General features: G+C 51.2%; 1 protein-coding gene across 2 annotated transcripts in view; it reads right to left on the reverse strand.

The window, feature by feature from the left end:
* The window catches only part of bma (SCY1-like protein bma), a 148568-nt gene that overhangs the window by 118671 nt on the left and 7427 nt on the right, over positions 1–22470 (reverse strand). For both annotated transcript variants that reach the window (XM_037229431.1, XM_037229430.1), the window contains exon 2: positions 10585–10719. In XM_037229431.1, the coding sequence (XP_037085326.1) occupies positions 10585–10719 (135 nt within the window). The remainder of the gene's footprint in view (positions 1–10584; positions 10720–22470) is intronic.

Genomic DNA, 22470 nt, shown 5'->3' on the forward strand with positions numbered 1-22470 from the left:
AGTCATAGCAAAAAATGCCTCTACGCTCGGTGTTGCAGTCTCCAGGCCGTGCTGCGTCGGCCTTGCGGCTGTAACACTAAGCGATGGCCAATGAGCAAACGAAAAAGGTGACACATCTTAAGAGGGAGATGGCTGTTGAACTAGGTAAATCGGCATGCATGTTTCATGTAATGCAATATTAAGCCAAATGCATCCTTAATCTGAAAAGTGGGGGCCAGTTAACATTACTGCCCCCCCCCCCCCCACCTTGAAAAGTGGGGGGTCATGGCCCCCATGGCCCCCCTGTTCCTACGAACATGTCTGTTTGGTATCTGTTCGTGGTTGACATCCTAGGAAGCATCATTCGTAATTAAAAAATTGTGCGGCCCTGTTACAAGTTGTACATTGCACATGAATCTGTCACCGCCGACCTCCTTCTCAAAGGCTCAAATGGACTTCCTCATGCTGCTGTATTACAATGCCCCTTCGCATAAAAATCAGCGTAGTATTTTGAGTCCAACAGTGGCATGCTGGGTGTAACAACACACATTTGACAAACAAAACATTGAGTTTAACAAAGTTGAATACGTACGCACAAACCGTTGAACGATCAAACAGGTTTGGCGGTCACGACAGCACGTGCTTCAAATGTCGTTTTTTCGTTCAGCACGCAGCGTAGTAGGCCGCGTGGCCTCTTGCACTGAACGCGGCCACCTGTGTACGACGCTGTGACGCGCAGGGCAGTGCTGATCACACGCTTGAGATAAGCCAGTGCGTCCGCAGCATTTCACTTACACAACACCCTTGAGGCTTCCCCCATAGATACAAATCTTGGCGGAGGGCGAGGCTAGAAGAGTTAACCGGCAGAGGCAAAATTAGGACAAAGGCGAGACAGCTTGCAGCCTAAGCATCGATAACAGGGCTGGAAGACTCGAGAGCTCTGAGGCGTTCTTTAGAGCTCACTCAGCAGTCGTTCGGAAAAATATGCCACTATTGGATCAGGTGAAAAACGGTGAGTCTCTGGTCGACAGGTCATTAGAGCGGGGGATATCAACGGTGCGAGTACGATTTGAGCATTACGAAGATCAACGATGGGCGAGGATAAAATTCAATGATTAGGTCTTAATTGATCATTTTGAAACAGGGTTACGCTGTTTTTATATGGTAGACGTGCTAGCTAGGGTCACAGCTATTGAACGATACGCAAATCTAGCAACGTCAAAGCAGCAGAAATAGGTAAATGGAGCGTCAATAATGGAAAAAGGACTTCAGAACAAACGAGCTATTTAACTGAGATGCAAGTTCGGGATCAAAGAACGTCCGGCTACTGGGTGGTGTGCAGCATGCCAGTTTGTTTCATTCTTCTCGTTAGCTCAGGATGAAGCGTTGCTTTCCGACGCGTTGGTGCATTCGGACCGACCGTCTCATGCCGACCGCTTCCGGCGTACCACACTCAGAGTTCAATTTATTTTTGACTGATTAGGGCGCTTGGATAACACCTGACGCTGATGACCTGGGGTGACAAATGACGCCAGTGACTGGTGCGTTTCGACCGGGATATGGACTGCGACACCCATTCCCACGCAGGCCGTGACCACGACAGTGACCGTGACCACGACCGTGGCCGTGGCTGTGATCATGATCCTGATCGTGACCGTGATCGTGAATTGACCACGGTCGTGACCGTGACCGTTTCCGTAACCGTGACCCCGACCAGTCACTGCAACCGTGGCCACGACCGTGACTGTGACTGACCGTGACCGTGACCGCATCCCGCCCTGGCGTTGGAGGCAGGCAGTCTCTGAAGGAGTCGGTGCTGGTGATCGGGACATAGCTGGCAGAAGCGTGAGCACATCGACACGAGAAGAGAATCGGCGGCTGCAGCTAACACCGGCATGTCTGTTCCGCGCATGGTGAGATCTCTGGGGAGGGGGGTGTAGAATCCGCCCCCCCCCCCCTTCCCCTTAGCAGGTCCAACGTGAATCTCGCCGCTGGCAGGGAAAAGAGTTGATTGGACGGGGCTCTTTGAAGTACAAATGCAGCTGACTTTTAATCAGGCCATTACTTCGCGCTCTCAGGTGAACCACAACGGTCCACCGGACAGGCTCAAACGGAGTTAATTTCAGTCAGTATCATCCTTAACGTGAGCTCAGAGCGCCATCCGGGCGCGTGACCTGAGCTTGTTAAGGCTATGCTTTTTGAACGCGCAGTAAAGAGGGGTTAATTGTGCTCTTCGTAAACACCTCTAACCTGAAATGTTGAAATTTTTGATGTTTAAGTTGGCTCATTTTAGCAAGCTGTCAAACAAGCCGGTCCACAGTTTCAATTACGAATCCCATTCTGCATGTTCAGGTTAGCCGGCAAGAGGTCCACATTTGAAAGGCAGCAGTGAACCACCAATGTTCGCGTAATATAGACTGTGACGAGCCATCCTTAAATGGCCGTTATTTAGCGGCGTTTGAGGGAAGCCATCGTGACAACATACAGCGTGCCGTGAGTTAACGCTGAGTTCCGCAGTAAGTGCGAGTTAGAATGGTATGCGTGCTGTGAGCCCAGAACAATGGCGGCGCGCGCAGATCCGGACCTGAACGGCAGGCCGGGGCATATCAGGCTATCTATAGCCCAGCCACTCTGGCAGCAGACAGCGGCACACTCAGCCACCCCGGCCGCTGGGACTCCTCGGGCCATCACGCCCGGGATCAGTCCGCGAGCCCCTGTCGAGCAGTGCTTCTCAGCGTCGGCACCGCCGTCCGGACGGTCAACTCCAGGAGAGAGAGCGTCGGCGATCAGGTGCATCGGTCGCCATAGCGACGCGGCCGCGCGCCTGGGCTCCGCCGATCGGGGCCTGCGCGCGCCGCGCCCCTCGACCAGCGGCTAATGACGCCCACTGCCGCGTCTCTGAGGGCGGCTCTCAGAGAGTGCCCTGCACGCCTCTCGTCCGAACTCGCCGGAGCTCGCAGTTCCATCTGGTCGCCGATCAGCCGAGCCGTTTCGTAACGATGTGAGTTCGGCACATTAGGCGGTTTGGACAAGCGGATGATGCGTGGAGGGCTCGTCCAGCATCGTCAGACAGCTACGTCTCTTGCGACACATCGCGCGTGTTCAGGCCATATACAGTTTCTGAGTAATGTCCGACAGTATCAGCTCCGGTGCATGGACTGATAGCTCACACTAGTTCTGCAATTGTGTGCACTTTCTGGTTAGTTTCATTTGAACAAGCCAGAAAGTGCACACAACAAAGACGGCTCAGTTTTCGATGGCGTCTTCATGTCAGGACTGACGAAACTACGCTAGTAAGGTCCCAAAATCAAATGGTATGGCATATTTGGAGCACCCTGGATGGCAACAGGTGTAAGCCCTTCACTAGTTTTGCATTGCAATGTGCCCGCATAGCTGATAAACGGTGCTTCTTTTCAGGCAACTTTACATAAATAACCACGTAAATATAAAGGTTGGGGGAGAAACAATAGACTTTACGCACCTTTCCGGTCTTTGACGCAAACACTTGACGCCAGTGCTGGTAAAATGAAGAAACAGAACGTGTTCTGATGCATGCAAATATGTGCACACGTACGTTATGCTAAGAAACTACCATTGCGTGTACTAAGCTTTACCTCTCTTTTTTGTCAAACAACTTTTTCCTGGCGTGTTGCTTTATTCCATGGGTTGTCTCCTGTGACCGGCTTGAGTGAGCCACAAAACCTGTATTTGCGAAGAGTTGTCTAAAATATTTACCACCTTAATTTCAGACATTTCGGCTACCGAGCAGAGCAATTTTTTTCTAGACGAATGAAGCCGTCCTAAAGGTTTACAGAAAAACGCGTCACATTTGAACCATGCCATGAAGTAGCGTTGAATGTAGCCTCGCTTACCGTCTACGATATGGAATGGATAGGAAACGAATGTATGTCTCTGATAGACACTGCTGTGTCATTCTGCCAGCTGTTACAACCCTGATCAGCCCCTGGAGTCACTTTTACTAACGTCAGCGATGGTAGACCGTCTCTCTCTCTCTCTCTCTCTCTCTCTCTCTCTCTCTCTCTCCTCTCTCTCTCTCTCTCTCTCTCTCTCTCCTCTCCTCTCCTCTCCTCCTGGGTCTCTCTCTCCTCTCTCTCTCCTCTCTCTCTCTCTCTCTCTCTCTCTCTCTCTCTCTCTCTCTCTCTCTCTCTGTCTCTCTCTCTGTCTCTCTCTTTCTCTCTCTCTCTTTCGCTCTCCCTCTTTCTCTCTCTCTCGTTCTCTCCCTCTTGTTTTCTTAACTCCTCTTTTTTCTTCACCGATACCTTCATTGTAAAGTGGAAAAGGACCACATAATGAGAAAAAGACACAATATGCCTCTCTGCGTGTTTTTATGCGAACAAAATATGGGCTTGACAGAGCCGTGCATGAACCTTTCTCGACAAAGCAGATACCTAGAATGATTCATCAACATTTCGTTTGATGCGTGGCACAAATTCTAATCATTGCATCTCTGAAACATAAGAAAAATAAGCAAACTGAAACAAAGCAGTAGATCGATGTAAACTATTTACTTTGACAGCCCATTTATGATGACAAAAGTATATCACACCGGTAAGTGTAAAATTTAGGAAGTTAAGAGATCAATCCAGAAGCAGACCGGCAGAACACGCAGGAGTGCGTCTCCGCATCTGACGAACTGAGCCAGGGCAACCGTTACCATCGACCTCGAAACATTGAACAAACAGTTGGAGGATGCAAAGGCCCAAAAGGCCCCCAAAGGCCCACCCTATCATATCTAATCCAATGCATACAATTTTCTTATAAAGTAGTTGCAAAGCGAAGTTCTTTTTGGAAGTCCACGCAACTGTGTAGTAGCTGGTAGCAAAACTGGGAGATAGCGATGGTTAGTGGTGGCTTGTGGCTGTGGCAGTGGCTGGTATTGACCAGTAATGACCTTGAGGGAGCCTCGCAGGGGAGAGACTACAGAAACACTCCACGGGCCTGATGGGTCCTTGGCCAGGGCCTGTAAAAAAACATAGCGCTAATGCCCACATCGATCGGAACGTACAAAGGAATAACTCGGAATTCATGGTGAAAGTACTGCAAACACTGCTCATCAGCAGTGTTTGTCCACAAACCGTGTTAAGCGAACTTACGTATGTTTGTACGGTGTTGAGGACGCTCAGAGCACTTAAGCAGTGGCAAGTAATATTAAGTGCGATAAGTGCACGAATACGTGGTCGCGAACTAATAGACCGTTGTTGTAGACCAGCCGGAGGCCCTGAGAAGGAAACAGATGGGGATAGGTTTTATAATCGTTCAATATGAATAAAAACGTACCCCTGCAGATGTACAAGCTAGCCTTCGCCCAAGAGCTGATTTTTGCCTTCGTCATGCTATGGGCACCTTGGCGGCCCACTAAGATCTCGAAAACTAAACCAAAGTTTTCACAGGAGACGGGAAACCGCAGGGAAATGGCCATGTAGAGTTCTTGTCCAACTGCATCAGGTGCATGGAACTGAGCAACGTTGAACGTGGCTTTTGACGTTTCAAGGTCATAGAGGTCACATTAGTCCTTTATAGACCCTCATCGCTATCTCAGGAAACTAAGCACATTGAAAAGATCAACACGAGCGGGCATCGACTGATGTGACCTGTCATACGTCATGTCAGGTCAGGTCAGCAGGAGTGTCAATGACCAAACTGAGGACGAGTTGATTGAGCTCATCCAGTGATAACCTAGCAGCAATGCATTGTAAAAACTCCTATTTACGCCTCGTGTGACGACATTCATCCCAACGTTCAACACCAGTTATTGCACCGGTGCTTGATCGACTCTGTCATGCTGGATCATCAGGCATCCATCAACAAAAAGTGACGAAGGAAAAGGCACATGGTGAGATACCGCTACGGACCCAGGCGTAATATCTCCAACGGCTTGCCTCCATGTTAAGAATGATTTGCTGACGCTGCAAGGCTCCTCAAAGAACGACATCAATTCCGGAGTGAGGGCAGCGTTACACGAGTCAGGCAGATCACCTTCCGCAGGCAAGTGTTGCCATAAATACTCAGGCGACAGGGGTTCCCAAAGTGCGCCGCGTGTACATAAACTAATCGAATTATCAACCCACGCGACGGCTAAGAAAATGTCATGTTTGTGGTTGAGGTATAAAGGCATTGGCATGACAAGCATGAGAAAGGCTGACACCAATCGTAAGCACTAAACCGGGGTTAGCTCGCGCGTGTTGGACAAACCGCCCATCGACTGAAGCCGCTTTGATGTATTTTGGCGATCAGGCAGCTACAGCGGCGCAATATCCGGTCGAATATCCTTCCACAGCTGCATCAAAATGACAAACACAGCAGTCTGCGCGCGAATGGCAGACTTTCTGACATGCCAAACACGCTTCACATGCTGAGCCACAGCTGGCATGCAAAACACGACTGCGTGGCTCTCGAATTGCCGTCTGAACTCGGGAGCATCGGCGAATAGCTCTCGCTTACATTCAGTGGAAATGAGCAGCAAGACGGACAGTAAACCTATGTCAGATAAGCCGTACTTGAAAATTTACGTTTATTGTGTTTCAACGTTGGAAATTGTTTAGGGCTCGAACCCCACACGAGGAAAATTACACCCGTGAGATAGAAAGTGCTCCTGAACAAAGAAATGTACCTGCGTTGCTTCCATGGACATGTGTTCATACTCATGACGGTCCACTGAGACAATTAGATAGCGAACTGGACCGCCCGTCCATAACATCTACGGTGGCTTAGTTATCGAGCGACAAGACGAAAAGTTTAACCAAGAGTCGCACTGAGAAGACTGGAGATCAAACCAATCGGCCGTCATCGCCGAGTTTTGCAGAAGCTGCGACGGCGCCAAAGTTTGAGATTAGAAGCCACAAACGCAGGTCGCTTTCATTTCGCGTGGCTGTGAATGGAACGAGGCTTCCGACAGGCAGACAGGCAGGCAGACGGACAGGCAGACGACAGGACGGGCAGACGGCGGACCGGGAAAGGAGGTAGGGAGAGGTAGGGAGAGGGAGGGGAGGCAGAGACGTAGCCAAGGGGAGGGCCACGGGGTGCCATACTTTCCATTCCTCTCTGAGTCGAAAGGTTTGCTTAAGAAATGAGTGATTTTCGTAGAAGTTTGATATATGTATACATTGATATCGTTGGGCAATTCTCCGGTGTGGGTGCTGTTAGTCCCCAAGGCACTTTTGAGCAAATAAAACATGCCTTCCTCATGCAGTACACGCACACGTTTCGTCGTGTAGTGCAGACACATATAGCTCGAATGAATATGCAACCAGGGCAGGCCTTTCAACACGTTTCCGCCCGCGTCTTATTCCGGCGGTCGATTTAGCCTATGGCGTCTAAAGACACGCGTGAATGACCGCGACATCAGCCCCATGAGATGGGCGGGAGCTCGTTATACACGTTCGGCGCTGTGGCACAGACATGCCGCTTCCAGCCTCGGTCCTTGAGCGGGGCACGTCAAGCAGATGGTCTCGCCTCATGCTCCGCGCACGAACAGAGCTATCTGCTCGGAGATGGGCGCGAGCGAGTCTGGCTTACCGTGCGTCATAAGCTTGTGGGCTGTACCCAGTGTGAGGGTGTGCAGTGGTTGTTGCGCGACCGGCAGCCCAGCCTCCCTCACAGTTCAGGCCCATGGTCAAACTCACGACGCCCAAACGTAGTCCGAGCGCCGAAGTTCAAGACTTTCTTAATTTTGTCCGTGCTCTTTCTCATGCCGTTACCACAGACCGAAGTGTAGCATTTGGTACGCGAGAGGGTGGAAGCAGTGGCCAGCGTGGTGAGGAGGCCATCTGGTATGAGGCGGCGGCGTCGGAGAGGAGCTGCCTGGAGAGACAAGCTGCCTGTGTTGCACCGACTGGCGGGCGATATGCGCGTCCCTCGCCAGGACTTGGCCGGAAGTGATACCACAATTGTTTCTCTACTGCAGCCGCAAACCAGAGGTACGGGGTTCGATTCTCCGCGGCACCCGTCCTTCCTGCCAGGGTGAGAGGCAGGCGACGCCATATAGCCTCAGCAACTGAGTGCGCCGTAAAGCCCCGATGACACGCACATACTGCACGGTGCGAGAACCCTGTCACGGATGGCGATTTGGAAAATTGTGTAGATTTTGGCGGTTTCCGAACAGGGTAAGCTGTGTTTCAGTGGCGATGACCTGGGGCGTTCACGCGGAGCCATGCGTCTGGAGAGCACGGTGCATTCTCCGTACAGGGGAGGGGGGGGGGGCAGGTGATGAGTGCCGACGAGAGACCATCGCTCCTGTTCGCCGGCGACAAGCACCTGCGCATCATCAGCGTGCTGCAGGCCGTAGCCTTCCCGGGAAAACAATGCCATGTCGTTCACAAAAAAAAAAAAAAATGCTGAACGACAAGGTTCTAAGGCCAACCCCTGGAGCACACCGATGGTCTGGAACATGGAACATGAAATATGGTGCCGGTCAGAGGCTGTGAGGGCCCTGCGCTTGGAAGTGTGACACTGCGTATGTCCACGACGGTAAGACTCAAACTCCGCGCTGTTTATGACGTGCAGTTTGAGGTTTCGCAATAGGAGGCCGTGGTCAATGATATCGAAGCAGTCAAGGCGATGTGGCGCGGTGGTGTTATCTCCCCGATGTCGGCAGCGTTGAGGATGCGGTCCGGAACGGATATCAGCACCGCTCCTGTGAGTGATGGGACCGAGGACGGATATCAGCACCGCTCCTGTGGAGTGATGGGACCGGGGACGAACATCAGCACCGCTCCTGTGGAGTGATGGGTCCGGAACGGATATCAGCACCGCTCCTGTGAGTCATCGGACCGGGGACGGATATCAGCACCGCTCCTGTGGAGTGATGGGACCGGGGACGAATATCAGCACCGCTCCTATGGAGTGATGGGTCCGGAACGGATATCAGCACCGCTCCTGTGAGTGATGGGACCGGGGGACGGATATCAGCACCGCTCCTGTGAGTCATGGGACCGGGGACGATATCAGCGTCGCTCCTGTGGAGTGATAGGACCGGGGACGGATATCAGCACCGCTCCTGTGAGTGATGAGGCCGGGACGGATATCAGCACCGCTCCTGTGGAGTGATGGGACTGGGGACGGATATCAGCACCGCTCCTGTGAGTGATGGAACCGGAGACGGATATCAGCACCGCTCCTGTGAGTGATGGGACCGGGGACGGATATCAGCACCGCTCCTGTGGAGTGATAGGGCCGGGGACGGATATCAGCACCGCCCCTGCGGAGTGATAGGGCTGGGGACGGATATCAGCAGGACGCCGTGGACTGTTTATGGACCGTGTTTATGTTTACGACGTATGGACAGGACGCCGTGGTGGTAAGGAGGCTTTGGTAATGACGGAATGATGGAAATAGGTGGGGAATTGGATGGGCCCCAAGTGATCACAGGATTTATGAATGAAATGAATAATGGAGAGTTTCAGGAATTTCGGTCAGGCAAGAGGGAAGCTGATGATGTTAAGGAGGATGTCATCGATAGTACAGCAACTTGCCTTGATCCGGGTTTTTAGTAAAAAATTGTTCTAAATTCCAAGGGTTTCGAAGACAATTTGAAATTTTCTGGATTTGCATTTCCTGAATTTTTTTTCCTGAACTGAATTCCGGGGTTCCGGGGTTCAAGCCAATTTGAACTTCCTTGTCCCATGACGACAATTTCGGCTGCGTGCCTGGAGAAAGAGAAAGTGAGTGAGAGTAATAGAGGAAGTGCGAGAGAGAAAGGGAGAGGAAAAGAGTGAAAGAAAGAGAAAGGGAGAGAGAGAGAAAGAGAGAGAGAGAGAGAGAGAGAGAGAGAGAGAGAGAGAGAGAGAGAGAGAGAGAGAGAGAGAGAGAGAGAGAGAGAGAGAGAGAGAGAGAGAGAGAGAGAGAGAGAGAGAGAGAGAGAGAGAGAGAGAGAGAGAGAGAGAGACTAAAAGACAGACAGAACAGAGAGAGGAGTATCTCCCTCCCATCTGTTTTCGGGACACCGCCTTAGGGTCCATGAGGACCGATGGCATTGACAAAGCGGCCCCATCTGCACACGCCGCCTGCCACTACCTCCCACGTGGAGCTCATCAAGGCGGCCCCACCAATGGTGCAGCCACCGGCGCCCACACGGCGGTTCGTCAATAGCTGTTCGACGTCATTTAATTCAGGATCAGGTGGTAGCAGCGTTCGGAAAAGGCAAAGAGATGTCTGCATTAATCTTGATCGAACGGATCTTTTCTTCCGACGTTTTCGTTGCCCGAATCTGCAGTTTGCGAAAAACATGCGGGCTATCCTACGCCAACGCAATTTGGAATTTCGGCATTGCTCTTTAGTTTTCGATTCACAAAGTTTAATGTGGTTGATTAGCAAATTCACATCAACGAGATGGTCGCCAGACACCAACTGGGCGTTTGTACCAAATAGCAGCCATCAAATTTTGAAACGACTCATAATCCCCCAAATCGTTCATTTGGCAGCGACTGATGTGCTCTAATTGGGTCGCGTCGCACATCCAATGCCACAAAACGGTCCCCAGACACCGTTCAGCGCGACTACGGCTGGCCATGAGCGGACATCTGGTGTCCCAGGCCCCGAGGCACCGAGAGGTGTGTGTGGGGGGGGGGGGGGGGAGACTGAGCTCACCTGCAGGATACGCGGGTGACGTAGCCTCTCTAGCTGTCGGATCCCGGCTCGCAGCAGCTCAGTCACCGCCTCGCGCCGCTTTGGCTTGTACAGCTTCTCGGCGCTCTTCTTCTCGAACACGAAGATGGACACCTCCTGGAACGAAGCAAGCTGCAGTCAGCCGTGGCTGTGAGCAGAGACCGTGGCTGGGGAGGAGATGGTGACCGGGATGACCTTTGTGCAATGACCTTTGACCTTTGACCTTTGTGATGACCTTTGTGATGACCTAGCACGCCCACATCAGTGGCTCAGAGGAGAGACCGTGGCTAGGGCGTGACTGGTGGAAACACCGCGGCTGAGAACAGAGACCAATGCTAGCAGCCCGGACTGTAATTTCGGTTCGACCCTAGCTGGGATATCCTGTCCGTTCCCCAAGTTGGCAATTGGGGAATGCTTGGGATCAGCTCCGAAAGTGAGACGTTACGTTTAGGATTCTTTTCTGTTCCGAACCGTGTTCCATATTTACATAAGCAGGGTACCCAGAGCGTTCCACGAGCCGTCTTAGGCCATCGCGCTCTAAAAAATACCCGATCTCGGTCAGTATTAACATCCGTGCTCGGAACGGACGGTCGGGGAATCCCGGGGGTTTCTCGAGATGGTTTGATGATCTTCAAAATGACTACCCCACTATGATGTACTTCAAAAGGACTTCCTAGAGCAAATCCCGAATCTGACGGACGGAAAGGCTCGGGAAAATCCCAAGTTTCCCCAGGCGATGGCCATTGGCGAGGCCTCATTCAGAAGAAGCCTGCGAGCCCCAAACATCTCCCAAGCGGTTGAAAAACTTGAGCTTCCCACGCCTTCCAGACCCTTCTTTGACCTTTGCCCGGGCATAGTGCTGGCGGGAAAGAACTATGCTGGGAGAGGGGGCTGTACTAGGGGCGAAATCAAAGCAGAGGTCGGGTCTGATGGCGGAAATTGCAGCTGGAGATGGAAACCACGGCCGAGAGCAGAGATTGCTTTGGGGACAGGCTGCTGCACGACGCTAAGAGCAAACATCACGGCCAGGTCGTGGACAAGAGCGGAGTTTGTTGCTGCGAGCGGAGAAGGTGGCTGGGAGCAGAAATTGACCGTCACTCAGGCGGGCGCGCAGCCAATACCTTCTTCAGGGGACCAAGCGTTAGAATTCCTTCAAATTCTGCGAAATCGTTCAGTGTCTGGCGTGGGCCTCTTGGGTCAGGGGGGGGGGGGGGGGGCAATCCTGATCCTACCCTTGGCCGAGTCCCTGGACTCTGAGCGGAAATGATGTCAGCATGTGGAAATCATGGGTGGAAGCGAAGACCCCGGCTGGGGGCGGCGAACGTAACGGTAGCGGCGCGGAGCGGAGTCCGGTGGAGGGGTGGCCCGAAGCGTTCGCCGACGGTGTACGTCACTGGCCCGAAGCGTTCGCCGACGGTGTACGCCACTGGCTCGGAGCACTCGCCGACGGTGAGAGCCAATGGCTCGGAGCGCTCGCCGACAGTGAACGCCACCGACTCGGAGCGCTCGCCGACAGTGAACGCCACCGGCTCGGAGCGCTCGCCGACAGTGAACGCCGCCGCCACAATTCGCCGTAATGTGATTTGAGAGACTCACGCAAACACTATTCATCGGTGATGAGCGCAGCGGCCATGCAGGTGGATCGGAAGGCTCTCATCAACGCGGAAAAGCAACACACTGGCGCGGAGGAGCGGAGCAGGAGCCACAGAATGGCTAGCACAGAGAGGTCAAGATTATTCGTGTGGTGTGGACGAGGTCACGTCAGTAACATGAACATAGCACAAACATGGCAACATAGCATAGCATGAACATTGCAAAGAAGGGTTGGTCACGGCTCCGTGGCGCGGTCGAAGAACAAGTCGTAACACTCCAAATGAGATTTGCTTCATTACAGTAAGACCGCAAGAATTAGCCTGGCCCAGAAAAAACCAGAGTGACAGGGCCTGCTCACATTCATGGGCACTGTCCGCCCGCTGCGGACGGTGTCTGGCTAGTTAACGAGTCAGGCCTAGTGAGCCCTGGGCCACGTCCGTCCCAACGCCATTAGTGGTTGGGCACGCCATACGCCAATTCCACGACCGGTTAGGAGCGACACTTGGGTTTTACTCAGCCACAGACAAGCACGCATCCATAACACAAGAAGGCCACATGTACATGCCTCGTAATGCTCCAGTTTCCAGCGGTCCAGGACACTAGCTGGCAGTCTGCCGGGCTTTCCCCCCGGGGTTATTTCCCATGCTTTTTACCTGATCGCGTCTGACATTGGAATTGGTAAAGGCCCCTCTTCCACTTTTCCCACTCGTAAAAAGTGCTCGTCACCGCACAGAGGATAAGCGCCTCGAAATATTCCCCAAAGCCTGTGGATGAAATGTATGGTGCGTGTACAGCTCGTTATTGAGTGCAAATGCGAGGATTTCTATTTTTCTCAAGTCCGAGATATGCTCCTGACCGCGCTGTTCACATCTGCGATCGCATGGGGCGGCGTTCAAAGGCGTTTGCCGACTATGTGTTCCGGGCAGCATGGTTTACCACGCGCTGTTTCATTGGTGAACGAGGATGCCCGCAGGCGAACAAGCGGGCTATCAATGGGTTCGGGCCAGTGCTCTCCGTTCTCGCAGACCAATTTCCCTGAGGATGGATCGAATTATTAAACTCTGTCGAACCAAGCAGCAAAACTCATTAACATAACCCATGCATATTCTAAACTCTTGTGAACAGAATCATGCATGAGACTGAAAGGCAAAGAAAGGTGTTTCACAGCGACTGCATTCGGGCATGTTAGTTGAAACACCGCTCCTGTATTTTCACTGCGATGGGTGGCATTCTCGCCTCAGTATATTGGGTCTATGGCAGTACATGTGTCAACATTATCCGCCAGTCAGCACAGACCTGTTGGCGCTGCCTGGGTGGACATCTTCCTCACATCACATATAACTTGGATAGCTCACAGTCCGCTCCCTGAGACCCTGTTCCCCCGAGCCGTAGGGAACGCCTGGTTTAGACCTTCGCAGAAACGTCCTATGAACATAAAACACAAAACATACATCAAAGACGTACTCCCAAGACCTTTGGCAGGCATGGCGGATCGCGCGCGCGGCAAGTCTGAGCGGAGCTCTCTGGGCACCGTGCCGCCGTCATTTACAGTCAGGCGCCGAGGAAAATGTCGCGAAGGGTGTCCCAACTGATACTTTCCGCATAGCAATGGCCTTATTTGTCGCGCTGAGCGGCGCCGACGCGGCAGCATTTGCATGTCATGCTCCCGATAGTGCCATTCGGGAAGGCACACAAACAGATGTGGGCATGAGCTCAGACGGCCCACCTGGCGCCTCGTGCCACAATGGTCTCGCCTCGTGCCACAATGGTCTCGCCCTGCGCCACAACAGTCTCACCTCGCGCCACGATGGTCTCGACTCGTGCCACAATGGTCTCGCCCTGCGCCACAGCAGTCTCAGCTCGCGCCGCAATGGCCCAGTCTCGAGCGACATGTCACGCGGCGTGCTGTCACACTGTCATGCAGCGGTGCCATCAGGGTTAGAGCGGCCTTCAGGTGTTTCTGTCGTGCGAAGCAGTGTTGCGAAATGTGACACATAAGGGGCGGAGGACGTTCGGTTTCGTCGGGTGGTCCGAAACACTTGGCCCGGTCCTCAGAGCGTGAGATGGAGGACTTTCTGTTTCGTTAGGCGGTCCGAAACACTCGACTTGGTCCTCTGAGTGTGGGTGAAGGACTTTCGGTTCCGTCAGGCGGTCTCAAACACTTGGTGCGATCCTGAGAGAGCTCATCGTCGGGTTCGCCTGACTTTAGGAAGAGGAGGGAAAAGTTCAACCGCCCTGTGCTGCAGGCACTGAGCAGGGCATAGTAGACACTTGCTACGCACTGGGACGACCCCATTGGCGGCGTTTCCATCGCTCCGCTCCGATGTCTCTAAGTGCATTGCCATTGTCTAACTGCACTGCATGTCATCCTGCATTTACCTGCTTCGCGTATAAAACAGGATGGCCCATGCTTGAATACATTCAATGATGCACCCAAAAACGTTTGAGTAAGCTGTGAAAGTCACCTTCCATGTTGAATTCAACTGCCTACACAACTGTCAGGTGAGGCAAGGTCCATTCCCAGTGGCGTCGTTTTCCCAACTTCTCCAAGAATCGCTGTTTTACATTCCGAGCAGTAATTTTTGAGCGAATTCGTTTATAAGCATCCACGCACGGCGCTATAAAAGGGTGTTCGCCAGCTTCACCTTAGTTTTACCAACCTGTGGTCAAAACAGCTATGTACTGACTGCTATGGTCGACTGGTTTTATAATAGATTATATCAGACTCCGCAACAGCTTCTTTCAATCAAAACTACCCAGTAACATTATTGTGATCCATTGAATCTGCTGTAACATATGTCCGAGGAACATGTGGCAAAGTCCAATTTTATGAGGAGCGCAAATCCTAGCCGCAACACATCGCGACCAATTGACTTGGGCTAGGACCACAACAGGGCTGAGGTCGCGACCAATTGACTAGGGCCAGGGTCACGACCAATTGACATGGACTGAGGTCGCGACTTATTGGCTAGGGCTGGGGTCATGACCAATTGACTAGGTCTAAGGTCGCGACTTATTGGCTAGGGTTGGGGTTGCTACCAATCGGCTACGGCTCGGGTCGCCACCTACTGACTAGGGCTGGGGTCGCGACCAACTGACTAGGGCTAAGGTCACGACCGGGCCGGGGTCGCGACTTATTGGCTAGGGCTAGGATCACGACCTATTAACTAGATCTAGCGTCGCGACCTATTGGCTAGGGCTAGGGTCATGACCAATTAACTAGGTCTAGCGTCGCGGCTTATTGGCTAGGGTTGGGGTTGCTACCAATCGGCTACGGCTCGGGTCGCCACCTATTGACTAGCGCTAGGGTCACGACCAACTGACTTGGGCTGGGGTCACAGCTTATTGGCTAGGGTTAGAGTCATGACCAACTGACTAGGGCCAGGGTCGCGACTTATTGGCTAAGGTTGGGGTTGCTACCAATCGGCTACGGCTCGAGTCGCCACCTATTGACTAGGGCTGGGGTCGCGACCAACTAACTAGGGCTAAGGTCACGACCGGGCTGGGGTCGCGACTTATTGGCTAAGGCTGGAGTCGCGCCCAATTGACTAGGGCTCGGGTCACGACCAATTGGCTTGGGCTAAGGTTGCGACTTATTGGCTAGGTCGCGACGTATTGGCCAGGGCTAAGGTTGCGACTAATTGAATAGGGATGGGGTCGCGACTTGCTTCTGTCTTGTGATTGGCTACCGGTCGCTGCACTGATGGTGGAGGCGATTCTTGAAATGTGACAGCTGGTTACAATTCTGGTCGGTCTTTTGCGCTTTACATGAACCAAGCTAATTTCCTCACCGTGTGCGTTGGTCGACTCAGATGCATTTTCTTGATTCATGTACCGTGATAACCTTCATCCATTGCGCGTCGCTGCATCTTTTCCACGTCAACCACATCCACTGCAGAGGGCTTTGTGATGGCCTCTACAAGCGGCTATCTCCCGTTAAAGCCGAGGCTGCCAGTGCTCAAGTGTCTGTAAATCTGCAATATCGGGCATCCCTCCCTGCCGGGCATCCCATCCTTCACTTCAGAGACGAGTCGGTCAGCTTATCAAATTTACCGATCTTTCGGATGCCACTCTGAAAATGTGCTCCTCGGTGTGCTTTGGATACTGTAGACAGCCGAAGCCAAGGCTAAAGTCTGTCGAAAACAGTCTTCCATGGAGAATTTCTGTCCGTTGGACTACAATGCAACGTTATGGCCGTTCAGGGCATGGCTCGGAAAACTCAGCCGCTTCGCCACCGCACCAGCGCCGATAGTGCAATCATCGAGCCCATTCCTCGCACAGGCTTGTTGCGCTGCATTCAGGCCAGGCTACTGCCCAGCGATGCGCGCTCATTTGTCATGCATTACGACCAGCCTGTGATCAATAACTGTCGCGCAGGACAAACGGCGCTGACCAAATGGCTATCGTTCCGATACAGAGGGACATATCACGGTGCTTACAGTTATTGGCATGAAGGTGCTTTGTATGCTATTCCGTCTGCAACGCTCATGAGCTGGTACGAAATGGTGACGGACATAGGCAGAGAAGTGTTCATGGGACCTTTTTCTGTCCAACAACCGACGCCACCAGCAGCGTTGGTTGACCTTCGAGCTGAAACTGACAATAGCCACAGTCTTTCTGGTTGTCCTGTGCAGGTGGAGGACTAGTGTCTAGAGCGAGGAGGTGCCTGTTATGATTATTTCCTGCCCTGGCGTTATGTCGGACTGGTCCATTTCGCCCACTGCACTCGAGTGTCATTGCCCTGCCTATTTCGTCTTGTGCTGAACAAGGCATGAGGGAGTACGCACACAACACGGACAGGTAATGCGATGGACCTAGGGACTGACGCAAAACACCATCAACTGCACGCCCAGCCAGACATATCCTCTGCTCGGGACATTCGTGGAAGGCGGCACAGGACCATTATCCCGCGTCTAAGACCGAGGAGCTGCAGGTCATGCGGCATAGGCAGCTGCTGAGCGCCACCCACGTGTCGGGGCCATTTCGTCGCCTGGTGCTACAGAGGGTCGCTTTGTCTCGTGGCATGTGTGGAGAATGAGTGGTGAGACAGAGTTGCTGCAGTAACGGAGTACTAACTTTGCCCCGGTGTGTTTGCTGTGGTTCTGAAGGAGATGACAGTGGAAACGGAATCATTGCCGCTTTAGGCGAACGTGACTGTTGTCTGCCTTAGCTGGTCTGATACGGAAAGGTGTATATGCTTTGTAAGAAAAGAGTTATTAAGGTCATTATGTTATAAAGATTGCGTAAAAGATCACTTTTAAGCCAATTGCCATGGATAAGTGACTTGTAAGAAAATCAAGTCAATGAAAAGCATGAGGCTGCTTTTTAAGGATCAGCACCTTAAACGACCATGTCTGCAGAGGTACTGTGTAATTGGACAGTTGAGAAAGGCGTCGAGTGGGCAATAAGAGGAGATAGAGCACATGGTCTGCGCATTTGCCACAGGAATGCTGACATTCACGTCCGGAGGCGCCATTCTGTGTTTCACATTAACAGTCAAAAAGACACCAACAGGGCAGTCCCTAGCAGAGTCTAAAGAATAAAAGACGGAAATGGGTACGGGTATAGATTTGAGATCATATAGGAGAGACGCCTTACTGATGCATGTGGTATAATTTTACACTGTTGAGTGGCCAGGACAAAACGCTTGGCTTCGATTCTGAAACACTAAGCCAGTGTGCTATCCCAGCGGTGGAGGAGTTTCCAAAGGGCATTTCGATAGAAAATAAAGCTGGTATTTCATGGTGTTTTGCTCAAAAACGGTGCTGCAAGTTCCCATATCGTTGGGTTTGCTTGGAAGGGATGCTCCCCAACACATATCTGCCCACCAGATATCTAGATCTAGTTCCAACGAATATAGCCAAAATCTGCACAACGCAGCTATGCAAGCCACACAGGCATTGATCTCACTAGCACAGCCAGGGGGCGCGAACTGAGCGCTGCTGGTTTTCGATAGGTCCATCAATTATCAAACGACAGCGAATAAGATCCGGGCCATTGGTTTCCGATATTGTTGTTGGGGCATTGCCCAAAACTGGAGAACGTCTTTTCAAGGTCAAGGGCACAAGCTTCAGAACAGTCAACTAATGTAATTGTGTGAGCTCTGGCTCTATTGATCGGCAAGTGTTGCAAAGCATGATTCGGCTGGCTTCCCGGAATGGCATTCACCGCGAGCAGCGTTGGGGGCATTCAATGGCTATTAAGAACAAGGAAGTGAAGCGAAATTACAGCTTCATGAAAGGCGTTGGTGATTGCTCGCCCTCCAGTGTTTTGGTGACTGGTGCGAGGCGTTCGGCTTATGAGTTTTGAAACATCGAGCTGCCCGTGGGCGCAACCTCACCGAACAAAGGATGCCGTATCCCGACAGCGCCGCCGTCCAGTGCCAAGTGCAGTGCCGTCCAGTGCCAAGTGCAGTGCCGTCCAGTGCCAAGTGCAGTGCCGTCCAGTGCCAAGTGCAGTGCTGTCCAGTGCCAAGTGCAGTGCCGTCCAGTGCCAAGTGCACTGCCGTCCAGTGCCAGGTGCAGTGTCGTCCAGTGCCCAGTGCAGCGTCGTCCGTGCCAAGTGCAGTGCCGTCCAGTGCCCAGTGCAGTGTCGTCCAGTGCCCAGTGCAGCGTCGTCCGTGCCAAGCGTCCGTTACAAGCCCGGTGACCGCCCACAATCGGGCCAGCGATGCTTTGTTCATCCGCGGTGCGCTGCTTTCATGATGTTCTGTCAGCAGCACGGGACGCTAGCGAAGGGGCTGCATACGCAGCACGGCACGCAAGCGAAGGGGCCGCGTAAGCAGTACGGGACGCCAGCGAAGGGCCCGCGTACGTAGTAACCAATGCTCGCTCTCCTGCCGCGACAAAGCAGCTTGCCCACGCGAGACTGTAATGTCTGTGATGGAGCAAAGGATCGGACCTGCGTCATATTGCATGTATATATATATATATATATATATATATATGTATATATATACATATATATATATATACATATATTTATATGCATGTATATATATATAAACATATATTTATATGCATGTATATATATATATATATATATATATATATATATATACACCGATGACTTGCATCACAGGTTTTATATTAGATGTCCGGCTGCGGGATACCGCGCGATGGTGTGGGACTCCCTCGCAGCATATACATTCCTGCCAGATGGCACCCTGGGGTCACCAATCCCAGAATGACTGATGAAATCGAATATGCTCGCCGACGAGTGGTCAAGATTCCAAGAACTCCATCGGGCCCGTTGTCTAGACTTGGTTGCATGAAGTGCGTTAAATCAATACTGTTCAAAATGCGGTGGTTTGGTGCGCGTATTTCGTGCGTATATTGCAGATACAATGTATTTATTCATAGACTGAATTTAAGATGATAAGATTGTGGGCCGTATTCGATGTGATTATTGATTCCATCGTCTTGGACGGACAATCCATTGAATGATATTTGACGCATAAACAGCAAAAACCTAAGATTCACGACCATAAAACAAATATCACTGGCAAAGCTCACAACCCAATGCAAGCCCTTAATGTCAAAATGTTCGCTTGCTGGGGTTTTAGTGCGTGATAACTATTGCGTAGGTCAACACTGCTATACATTTTACCGTCTCCCGTGAAGCACGTAGAATACGGAGAAAGCAAGGTAAAGGACGCCAGCGAGTGAGATTCACATGAGTCGGTATTACCAGAACCTCATAAAGTTCTTACTATCACATTGAATCTCTTGTTGACGGTGTAAGAAAGGCAGATATTCTCAGAGAAATAGCTATGCATCATAAATTACTTGTGTTACCTGTCACATGCGCAAAATTTATATACAGAATACGGAATACACGAAAGCTACATTTTTTGGTTCACTTTCGGTACTTGCATTCGTATCTTAATGATAGCAACCACTCCACATTCACAAATTGGGTTACAAAGTTCAGAAATCTCTCACAGATTTAGTTGAAACCTTACCCTGGGCTGCTCTGAGACCTGAGCCCAAGCCAAGCAATGCTTGTTTGCGTGATCCCCAACTCTGCCATCTAATTGTGAAATTCCAGGCCAACAACAGAAATTTGCGGTGGAACTTTACTTTGAGGTAATGCTCGGCACGATCCATTCTACTCCTGGTCTCACCTGACCTTAAGCCCGGCCAAGGCCGCTGGCCGCGGGCCATCCCAGTTGGGCGAAAATAGCGAACGCCTGAAGAGACTTGTACCACTCCCCATGGGTGGGCAAATCCGAGAGAACAAGCGCTCCAGGTCAAGTCCAGAACAAGAGCAAGCTCCAGGGCACTGAGCTCCGAAACTTGCGATGCGTAAACAGCACGTTACAACTTTGCGTGAGTACGGAAGCCGGCATCTCTTATGCTAACAACTGGACGAGATAGGTAGCAACAGCACTGCCCTGCCCGGACCCGCGCGTTCTCAAGAACATCTCATTAAAGAGCCTGCTAGACCCTGTCTATTTAAAGCATGCTTCTGTGTGGTGTTACTGGGTGCTCGTTTCTGAATTCCACTTAAGTGAGATGTCGCGCTTGATAGGTTTTAGGCATGCTCGGAGGAGGAAGATATTTACCCAATTGAAACTCGTGCAATTGCATCGATTTCTACAGGATGCGTGACAAATGACAAAGCCATACTGTTCATTATTCGTCATTCATCTGATATCAAATTATAAAGAATGTCAGGTGATGCCAAATACATCATTCGACAGTAAATCATGAACTGTCAAATTACAAATTAACCGATAAAGCTTAATGCAAAAATTGTTCGAAGCCACCGTCGTCATTGGCCGAACATAAATGTGTACGCTTGTGCGGCAGCTGCAATCTTAAAGTGTATGTTGTTCTACATGCGAGTAATCAGGAGGAATTTCTTAGAGAGAGAGAGAGAGAGAGAGAGAGAGAGAGAGAGAGAGAGAGAGAGAGAGAGAGAGAGAGAGAGAGAGAGAGAGAGAGAGAGAGAGAGAGAGAGGGGAGGGAGAGAGGGAGAGAGAGAGAGAAAGAGAGAGAGAGAGAGAGAGAAAGAGAGAGAAAGAGAGAGAGAGAGAGGGAGAGAGAGAGAGAGAGGGAGAGAGAGAGAGGGAGAGAGGGGAGAGAGAAAGAGAGGGAGAAAGGGGGAGAGAGATGACCGCGGCAAAAGGCTTTTTCGTTTGGGTGTGTTGTTTCTGTGTACACCAGGTTTTAAGCAGTCTTGTATGTGGTAGGAACTTTCATCGTTACTGTGGCACCATGGGTTATATTGTTTTAAATGTATTTGCCTGGATTCTTGTGAGTACTTTATTTCGCACCGAGCGGGTGGCCGGCTGAATTCTCTCCGCTCGAGCGAGGCGTCAATTTAAACCCCAGAGATCTGAAGAAACTAGGAGAGATAGAGATACCAAATTACATGGTGGGTGGACCCGCATGTGAACTTATTTGCTTCAAATTTGATATTCCCAGGTCATAACCTTCGGGTCAGATTAGGGCAAACGAGGGCAAACGTATGGCTATGGTATTGACGGCTATGGTTATGGCTGCGCTTGTGCTGATGGCTATAGTGCCAAACATACAAGGTGCCTAACATATGGCTCTGTCAAACAACGGCAAACTCAAGATTGATGGTCATAGCACCCAAGGCCTTTTCATGCAACCGCCTTGAACTTAGATACCTGTTCTAATTAAAAGGTCATTAGTGTTCATTTAACTTCAATGACATTTTGGGTCTTTAGAAGGTCCCACCCGGGCGCGTGTTAACAAGCGCTTGAGCGACAAATCAACCCCCCCTGAAGAATTTTCCAGAATGATTTTTGAACAGCGCTGATGCGTCGTGCCAAACTTTGCATAGGTGTAGGCAATTTAGCAAAAATATTCATTCACATCCTTTGGCATAAAACTTAGATGTACCTTACCACGCGGCTGACCTTTGGCAGATCTAACTGAAGCCGCGGCTGTCAACGGAATCTATTTCTAGGGAATCGTTCAATATGGTGTGTCAGCGGAGCGTTCGTCGAAGCTATGCACCTTCTTACCCAACAAACAACTGGGTTCAGAATTAAAGCAAATTCAATTAGTATAGGTGAGGTATAAAGGTCATACCAAGGTCAAAACCGACCTGCTTTTTTACTCAACGTCTGGGCTCGTGAGGCAGCTTTTGGTACTCATTCAGATTTTTTACAATAAGGACCACGGCAAACATGTTCCATGAACTTCTTAGAGGTCGGAGTAAGTCACTGACCTAAAATTACCCAGGTCAACATTTTGCATTTGGAAACAAAGGGCCTAGCATAATCCCTGACGCTCACTC

The sequence above is a fragment of the Pollicipes pollicipes genome, unplaced genomic scaffold (assembly GCF_011947565.3).
Source record: "Pollicipes pollicipes isolate AB1234 unplaced genomic scaffold, Ppol_2.1 Scaffold_6138;HRSCAF=7277_pilon_pilon_pilon, whole genome shotgun sequence".
NCBI lineage: Eukaryota > Metazoa > Arthropoda > Thecostraca > Pollicipedomorpha > Pollicipedidae > Pollicipes > Pollicipes pollicipes.